We start from the raw sequence: 9,271 nt of genomic DNA on the forward strand, positions 1-9,271 counted from the left end.
CCAGACCCAGGAAAGAGTGGGAACAGGAAGGAATTTCAGAATATAAAGTGGGGAGGGCTGGTTCCTGATTCTTCTGGGTGATCTGATTGCAGGAGGTGTCTTGGACCTGCTTGGGAAGGGAGGGGACAAAACTGAAATGAGGGAACAATGGGGCCTTCTCCAAGGCTCCTCTCCTGAAGGACAGGAAAAGCCCATTCAGAGGTGGGCACCAGTTCCTGCCACTCAGCTGCTAGTGTGAGATCCCTGGTCTTCACCCAATGATGCTGTCAGAATTCTCTCTCCTCACACAAGGAGGAATCTCCCACAAGGTCCTCTGCATGCATTCATCTCCTTTCTCAGGCTCCCCACCTACCCCATAGTCCTGGACCAGGTGTCCATACCTGCCTTGCCTTCCTGACAGTGAGCCTTATCCAAGGTGTTCACAGAGATGCCCCCTCCTCACACCCGAGACCTTTTCTGGGAACGGTAACGTTTTTCCTGCTAAGCCCAGGTCCCGTTTCAGAATCCTCAGTTTAGCACACCACATTGCCAATCCGAGAAAGGAACCCCTAGAGTAAAGAGATTGGTCATGACCCGAACTGCTAAGGGGGTATTTGTTCTAAGGTAAGGACAAAGTGTCTGTCCCCTGCCTGTAGTAAACAGGTAAGACACCTTTGTAGGAGAGACACCTACAGACGCAGGTGAAGTGTCATCCTTACCAGAAGGCCTCTAAGTCTACAGAGGCCGGTCTGGTCGTAGACCAGCTTCCTCAGGGCTAGAAGGGCAGAGTCTGGGCATGATGATTCTAAAATGTGCAGAGGCCCCGGGGCTGTGGGCATCTGCACCTTGCCCAAAATCCCTGCCTCGGAGTTCCAGGCTACCAGCAACCTGAGCTCACCAAAAAGGCATCCTGGATGGGACAGTGAGATCCCAACACAGCAGCCTGTGGGCTGGGATGGTCTACCTTTGTCGAACCCACGTGAGATGGCTCATCTCTAACCTTCTTCCTTTCTCGACCTTCCTCTCCCCCCCACAGGCCCCTCTGGCACAGCCGGAATCCCCAACAGCCTCTGTGGGGGAGGACGTGCAGTCCCTGGCCGACTCCCTGGACTCGGACCGTGACTCGGTGTGCAGCAATTCCAACAGCAATAATGGCAAGAATGGCAAAGACAAAGAGAAAGAGAAGCAACGCAAGGAAAAGGACAAGACCCGCGCGGACTCCGTGGCCAACAAGCTGGGCAGCTTCAGCAAGACGCTGGGCATCAAGCTGAAGAAAAACATGGGTGGCCTGGGAGGTCTCGTGCACGGCAAGATGGGCCGCGCTAACTCCGCCAACGGCAAGAACGGCGACGCCCCCGAGCGCAGCAAGGAGAAGAAGACCAAGTCACGCAAGGGCAGCAAGGAGGAATCGGGTGCGTCGGCTAGCACGTCTCCGTCGGAAAAGACCACGCCGTCGCCCACGGACAAGGCGGCCGGGGCGTCGCCGGCCGAGAAGGGCGGTGGGCAGCGGGGCGACGCCTGGAAGTACAGCACGGACGTGAAGCTGAGCCTCAACATCCTGCGCGCCGCCATGCAGGGCGAGCGCAAGTTCATCTTCGCCGGCCTGCTGCTCACCAGCCACCGGCACCAGTTCCACGAAGAGATGATAGGCTACTACCTGACCAGCGCGCAGGAGCGCTTCAGTGCCGAGCAGGAGCAGCGCCGCCGCGACGCCGCCGCCGCCGCCGCCGCCGCCGCCTCCACGGCGAAGCGGCCGCCGCGCAGGCCGGAGACCGAGGGCGCGCCGGGCTCCGAGCGCGCCTCGCCAGGCCCGCCGGCCGGGCCGCCCACGCAGCTGGTGCTCAAGCTCAAGGAGCGCCCGAGTCCCGGGCCGGCGGCGGGCACGCGGGCGGCGCGGGCGGCGGCGGGTGGCGCGGCCTCCCCGGGCCCGGGCGGCGGCGGCGGCGGCGCGCGACGCGCTGGCGCCAGCGGACCGCTCCCAGGCCGCAGCCCGCCGGCGCCGGCGCGCCAGAGCGTCATCCACGTGCAGTCGGCGGGCGCGCGGGACGAGACGTGCGCGCCGACCGTGGGCGCGCTGCGGCCGTGCGCCACGTACCCGCAGCAGAACCGCTCGCTGTCGTCGCAGAGTTACAGCCCGGCGCGCGCCGCCGCCCTGCGCACCGTCAACACGGTCGAGTCGCTGGCGCGCGCCGTGCCCGGCGCCCTGCCCGGCGTGGCGGGGGCGGCCGGCACCGCCGAGCACAAGTCGCAGACCTACACCAACGGCTTCGGCGCCGCGCGCGACGGCCTGGAGTTCGCCGACGCCGACGCGCCGGCCGCCCGCTCGAACGGTGAGTGCGGCCGCGGCGGCCCGGGGCTGGCTCAGCGGCGCTGCCAGCGCGAGAACTGCGCGTTCTACGGACGCGCCGAGACCGAGCACTACTGCTCCTACTGCTACCGCGAGGAGCTGCGGCGGCGGCGCGAGGCGCGCGGGGCCCGACCCTGAGTGCGGCGCGCGCTCCGCCAGCTTTTACCATAAAGGATTTCTTTTCCATTCTGTCGGTGTCTTTTTTACATGCCCTGGTCAACCGGAAGGCCGGCGACTCCTCTGTCAGTGCTGTGTACGTGTTTGGTCAAACGTTCCTAATGGTGCCTGAACCTACACTGACGCCACTCAGGTAGTAGACGGATAGGAAACAAGTCATACTGTTGGAAGTGGGTGTGCTAGCTAGCATCTGCCTCGTACCTGTGGAAACTCAATAGCCATTGCAAGAGTATTTTTGTTCCTCAATAAGAGAAATAAAGAAATTTGCAGCCCTTTGTTTTTAGAAGGGAGTGTTTTACTTTTTTTTTTTTTTTTGCTTTTTTTCTTCTCCCACCCCCGCCCCCCACCCCAGCGACTGACCTCCTCCATGTAGCGGTCACACGTGTGCGGTCGGTACCACCCAGGGTCAAGAAGCAGACCCGCAGCCCGGGACTGGGGTGGCGACTGTGCTGCGGGCTCACACCTGCTTCCCCTCCCGAGTCCTCGGAGGACAGGAGACACTGTGCCGCCCCGCTGATAAGCTCTGGTGGTCACGGTGGCCCTTTAGGAATACGCACCTCCATCTCATAAGCAAAAGCTCCTCCCACTCACCCCCCTTCCCACCCCTGGCCCGAGCAACATTCACACTGCCATCAAAGCCGCAGGCGTCCTGGGATGGGCACCGAACAACCTACCTCGCAGGGCGGGGTGAGGGGTAGTGATGGCCCCCGGTGCCGGGCAGCTGAGGTGACAGGAGCTTTCCAAAGACACCTTGGATCCAAAACGCAAGGGTTCTGAAACCACTATTTGGAATTGCCCATGTATGAGCAAAGATGACAGTCTGTTCACATTTCTTCTTTGAAGACACTTCCACAGCGAACTATCTCCAGAGCACCCCTAGGAAGTGATCGTTGGTGCCCCAGGAGAGAGGCAAGGGATTGACCCTTTGGTCACTATGTAAAGCCCCCCCCTCCCCCCGCAACGAGGCTGCTTTGAAACCTGGCCTGTGCCTCTTTCTAAAGGGAAGGGGCTGAGGGAAGTCGGGAAGGAAGCCCATCCCCACCTCGACCTGCATCTGTCTGGGTTCAGCCAGGTAAAGGGGCGTCACTCCCATTGGGGTCCCCTCTGCAGGGTAGGGGTCACCCTGCCTGTGGCTCCATGACACAGTGAGGGGCAGCCCCATTCCTGAGTGGTCCCTTTTTTGGTGCCTCCTACATTTCTTGAGGAAAAAAATAAAATATGTGTCCTTAGCTACCCTGTTTTGAGCAGCAATATGCAGCCTCTTCCTTCCAAGATTACCTCTGGAGAATACCATTCTTGGCCAAGGACACTGAGGAGTTAAATCTGCCTCACTAAAGAGAGATCTTGTTTCCAAGAAATCCAGATAAGATGGGTAAAATCCTCACTAGCAAAAGAATACTTTAAAACCTTCGAGAGCCTTAGAATAGCTTCTAATAACCCTAAGAAAGAGAGGAGATAGCGCCCAGCTTTGCTGTGGGTGTTTCCTCAGAAAATGCAGGAGGTAGACCATCTCTTCATTGGAGCCAGCTTCTCCTTCTCCAGAAAGGATGCTTTTCCCTCTGACATAAAGAGCAGCAAAAAATAATAATAATAATAATAATAATAATAAAATTTAAAAGAGGAGATTTTTTTTACTTGTTTGAAGAATTATAGTAAACTAATTTGAGTATCTCCTGTAATTCCTTTTTGTTTTTAATTATTCCACAGCACGTGGGGTTTTCAGTAATTTATCCAAGTTTTGCATAAGTGGTTCCTTAAAATTATTTATTAAATAGAATCTTTAAGAAATTTTTTGGAAGTTTTACTTTTCATGCCGAACAATACTTTCAATGTGTGGTAATTACTAACATCCACGTCCCTCATATTACTGGGGTTTCTTTTGTTACTCAGAAAAAAAAAGTAATTTTTTAAATATCTCTCATCACGAGGGTTTGTGGCAGCTTTTTGGACTGATTCTTTGTGCCCTGCTAGGCAACTGCTTTGCCACCCAAAGTTGAGGTCACAGGAAGTATTGCATCACATATAGACACTGGCCATGGCACTAGCCCCTCACTTTAGAAGGTTGAGAGCCAGCCTTGAAAATGCTTAATTGTGCGTTTAGAAACCAAACTCATGTGCACGAGTCAAGAAGGCATAAAGTAAAATTATATTCGTGTTTTAATTTTTTAATGTTAAAGCAGCCAACCAGAAATTTCCAAAACTGGCTATGCAAATATTTTATCTTTCTCATGCCATGGTTAAAAAAAAAAAAAAAAGGCAAACTGAGAAAAATAAACACAGTCCATTGCAATACCAGAGGAAAACCTTCAAAACTAGGCAGTGCAATCCATAGGTATTATTTAAGAATGGTGACTTATTCTATCTCCTTGAATTTCGAAGTCTCCTCTTCCCCACCCCATCTGACAGATGTGCCATGAATAAGAGCCTGAGATCTAGCTCTGGGTAGCTTCTCCAGCCATGTGGAAGGCCCCCAACTTAGCATGGTCATGAGGTGGCTGGGCCTGCCAGTGCATCTGTGAGTGCTTGTCCACATGGTTTACAAATAGCTGTTTCCTTTTGTGAGGGATCTGGATCCCTTCCTCTAAACAGTATTGAAATTGTGAGAGAACCTACTGTTACATCAAATGTACTAGTCCAGTGTACCAGGAACACTCCATGTTGTTCAAAAGAGCTCTCTAGATCAGGTCCGTAGCCAAAGTTCTCTCAAACCAAATTAGTTTATCAGGCTGAACATTACTATCAGAAACTGCTGTATTGTTTACATGTGGGCCAAGAGGTCCTCTCAAATCCTTCTGTGACTTGGGGACCTCTTGTGGATCAGGGAAAGGTTAAATGGATCATAGGCACTGGAGAAAAGGAAGAGAGTCCCAATTCTAGAAAACCTGAGAACCTCACTGGGGTACACACCCTGGGCTCGGGGTACATGGCAGACCCTGCCTGTGAGTGGCCTTGTCTGATATAGCCAGAATTCCCTTTCCAGGAAGGTCAGATGTCTTTAAGTGACAGCAAATTTCCAGAAGGATCCTAGATACTTCTAAACCCCAGTGGAGGTTAATTCAGTAATTTACTTCACATTTCCCGCACACACGAGACCCAGGTATATCATTTTTTTTCAAATAATATATTGTTAAAGGAAGGTGTTTTTACGTGTATTCTGTTTGTAGATTTTATGCTATGTTACATTGAAATTTTACAAGCCAAGTTCAAACTGTACCATAGAAATTATTTTTATATTATTTCCAGAATATGCCACAGAGCAATATTTTGCGCCCTTATATTGTCACAGGGTTGTCCCCTTAGAAGGGTTACCATAGGTGGGAAGGGGCTCTGTACTGCGGGCTCTTGAGTTTAAGTGCTTTTTGCTATTTGTTCATGTCCTCTCTGAAAGTGGGAATATGTAAATGTGTTTTCTTTCTTTATTGGAAGCTTGATTTTTTTTTCTGTCCATGGATTTTGGTACTGCACCTTTCCTCTTAAATGAATACTTTATATTCACTAAGTTACTGTGAACTTTTTCTTACCTGTCACCACCCAGTGGCTGGAGTGGAGCTCTGAAAAGTTTGGATGTTACTTTACAAATTTAATATTTTCCAAAATGATTTATCAATTCTAGTAGCTTACCATCAGGAATTTGGTGACTCCAGATAAAAGGTTTCTCTACTCACACCCCCACCCCCGGTGCACTTGGTTCTCACCCCTCCCTTAGCATCCACAAGCTTGTTTTGCAAACCACTCTACTTTGCAAAAATAAACTTAACCTATCAAAATATATTTGACATTAGTTAAGAAAATTAAAAGGGCTGTACTTATCAGTGGTGGGAAATTTGTTCAAGAGAAAAACAGGCTTTGCCAAACCCGTGTATGCATTAAGTTCCATTTTATGTGAGTCTTCCGTGTTTACTTACGAGACCTGGAGTAAAAGCTGAAGGCATCTGCTGCACGTTTGGGATTTCTTTCTTTATGACATGATTCCTTTTTCCTCATCATGGTGTGGACTTTACAAAATAAGCTCCTCCAGTGTTTTTTCTTTTCCTTTCTTTCAATGCTTCTAATAAATAAGAAAATGTGTTTCCATGGCTAAGCGAGCCCTGCCTTGTCGGACCTCAACTGCTGTGGCATCGCCCAGGGCCTGCTGAGGCGGCCTCTGCTCTGGCTAGTCTGGTTCTGCTGTTTCCTGAAGGCAGACACACCATGGAAAGGCCCAGAGGTGGCTGGCATTCCTGGCACCAGGGAGAAGGCACCCCCTTCCAAAAAGCCTTAAAGTGGTGGCTCTCTGGAGACCCCTGGGCACCACCTCCCCATTCAGTCCCGACTATAAACTCTTTTCTACTTGCACTCCCCCCCATTCTGATGTGGCTCTTCAGGGCAGAGATGGGCTGCACAGTGTCATCCTTTCCATCTACAACCACCCCCGTTCTCCACACCCACTCTGCAGTGCCAATTCTTGTGGGCACAGAGCGTGTCCCTGACAGTGTTGCCTGTTGACACCGGGTGGGGTCCCAGGGTGCGGTCCAGGACAGTTGATCCTAGAGAGACCTGCGGGACGTGAATGATGATGACCACCCCCACTCACCCCGAGGAAGTCCCTCCAGACAGCAAGGAGCACTTCCAGGGTACAACAAATGCTTTGGAAGACTCTCACTTTTGCTCCAAGCAATGTGTGAAATGACCTGTAAGCAGTTATGCAGTCAGCAACATTCCCCAAAACCAGTCCTTTCTCACCATTCCACCCCCAGTACAGAAGACAGAGGGAGATGCCCTGCATGGACTCTCAGAAATAACTGGTATGTGCAGGCTCCGCGGTACGAATTTGCTCTACTCAACTGGGCTGACTTAACACTTAACCCCAGGGACCACACAGAAGCCAGTCTCACCAAACAATCCAAGTGATGTTACTGCTTCTATCCATTCTGCAAAGTGATTAGTTGAAATTTGCATTTTTATTGTTTGATTCTTGCAAAAAAAAAAAAAAAAAAGTCCCGCCGGCCCCAATTATTTATGTACAAAATGATGCCCATTGCTAATGCATTTTTATTCATTCACCCAAGAGAGCATCTTAATACATACATGTGTGTACATATATCTGTGTATTTGCGTGTGTATGTGTATACACACATATATATAATCAGTTCTTTACAAGGTGAAGTATACCAGTTGGTTTAAGAAGATAGGTTGAATCTGCTCAAGACCAAAGCAACCTGTTAATTTAATAAGGACAAGTTAGTAAAACCAGCTATTTGACAGTATCTATAAACAGTGGAGGATGACTTTAAATGAAGAAGTCAAGTCCTTACAAAGACCACTCCCATTCTGGTACTTCTGTGACCTCCTCCTCTGTTATTAGCTGCTCTGCCCCTGCAGCATGGGCCTGCCTCAAGGTCTTTGCACATGCTATTCCTCCTTACACCTGGAATGTTCTCCCCCAAACCACATGGCTCACCCTTCACTACCTGCCAGTCTTTGCTCCACTGTCACTTTCAAGGAGGCCTTCCCTGATTTATTTATTTATTTATTTATTTATTTAAAATGACAATACATCCCACCCTCGTACCTCCCTGTGCATTTTTTGTGCATTTACTGCCATCTGAGTGCTGCACATGTGAATTATTCACTCATTCATTTTATGTCCTTCCTCCAACCCCCACAGAATGTAAGCTCCACGTGGGCAGGAATTTTTATATGTTTTGCTCACTGCTGTATTCCTGGTGCCTACAACAGTGCCTGACCCATATTAGTCACTGGATAAATATTTGTTGAAGAAAAGAAATGAAATTAGTCTTCTGATAGCTATTAAGAGGCCTAATAATGCTAGTTTCAACCTTTCAAATCCATATTCCACTGTTTTCCTTAAGTGGGGAAAATTTTAGCTGATAAAGCATCCTGGCTACTTCTCCAGCCTGTGGTCCATGATGCCAGATGTGACAGTGAGCAAATCATCCTGACTGTGGCAGATTTCTCCATGTGTCTGTGAAGGCCTGCCTGGTGGCCCTCTCTCACAGATATGAGACTCAACTATTTACAGAAAGCTCTCTAGAACAAGTTGCAAGGCGGGTTGGGGCCGGGGGGTGGTTCCTACAGGGCAGCTTCATGGTCAGGCACATGGTGGTGGGCCTCCATGATGTTATTATGGAGACATCCTAGAGAATCCCTTATAATCAGTCCTTCGGACACTGTTCCTCCACAGTGTCTCCAGAGAGGCAGGCCTTCCTTCCTATAACAAACTCAGGTGGCAGCAAATGACCCAGCTCAGGGAAGGGCATCCCCTTCTTGTGCACCGAAAGCAGGCCTGGAGAGGAAGAGGAGCTTGTCACGCACAATAATGGGGGCAGGCATGGGTAACTGGATCGACAAAGTTGGAAGCAGCCAGGGCAGAGAGCCAAGACCCCTCCGAGTCTCCCCCTCCATCTTTGGTTGGTATGTGCTAGAGGGACAGAGCCTTGACCCTGCAGAGCCAAACACACACCTCCTTGGCCCTGGCCCCCCAGAGCAGGAGGCCCTCAAATGCAGTTAGGTGACCTCACCTGCCAGCAGGGGAGGGAAAGTTCCTCCTCACCCCTTCAGGATGATTTTCACAACTACCTAACCTTGGTGTTTACTTCCAGGTCCTTTGGCCAAATGTGTTTTCCTCTAAGAGTTGTCGGCAAAATACTGTTACAAGCTTCTTACAGGACCTTTGTCCTACTATAGCCTGGTTAAAAGGCTTTGTCCTTCTCTTTAATCCTCTTCCATGATTTGTGCTGTCATTTTTCTGGGTGCCATATCTTAGGG

The 9,271-nt window shown here is 50.6% G+C and overlaps 1 protein-coding gene across 2 annotated transcripts in view; it reads left to right on the plus strand.

Annotated features, from left to right (window-relative positions):
- The window catches only part of OTUD7A (OTU deubiquitinase 7A), a 151,923-nt gene extending 149,459 nt beyond the window's left edge, over positions 1-2,464 (plus strand). For both annotated transcript variants that reach the window (XM_047086856.1, XM_047086858.1), the window contains exon 11: positions 1,016-2,464. In XM_047086856.1, the coding sequence (XP_046942812.1) occupies positions 1,016-2,464 (1,449 nt within the window). The remainder of the gene's footprint in view (positions 1-1,015) is intronic.
- The last annotated feature ends 6,807 nt before the right edge of the window (positions 2,465-9,271 follow it).

This window comes from Lynx rufus, unplaced genomic scaffold, assembly GCF_022079265.1.
Source record: "Lynx rufus isolate CCGP_SWC_20201006 ecotype Redwood Valley unplaced genomic scaffold, mLynRuf1.p SCAF_21, whole genome shotgun sequence".
Taxonomy (NCBI): Eukaryota; Metazoa; Chordata; class Mammalia; order Carnivora; family Felidae; genus Lynx; species Lynx rufus.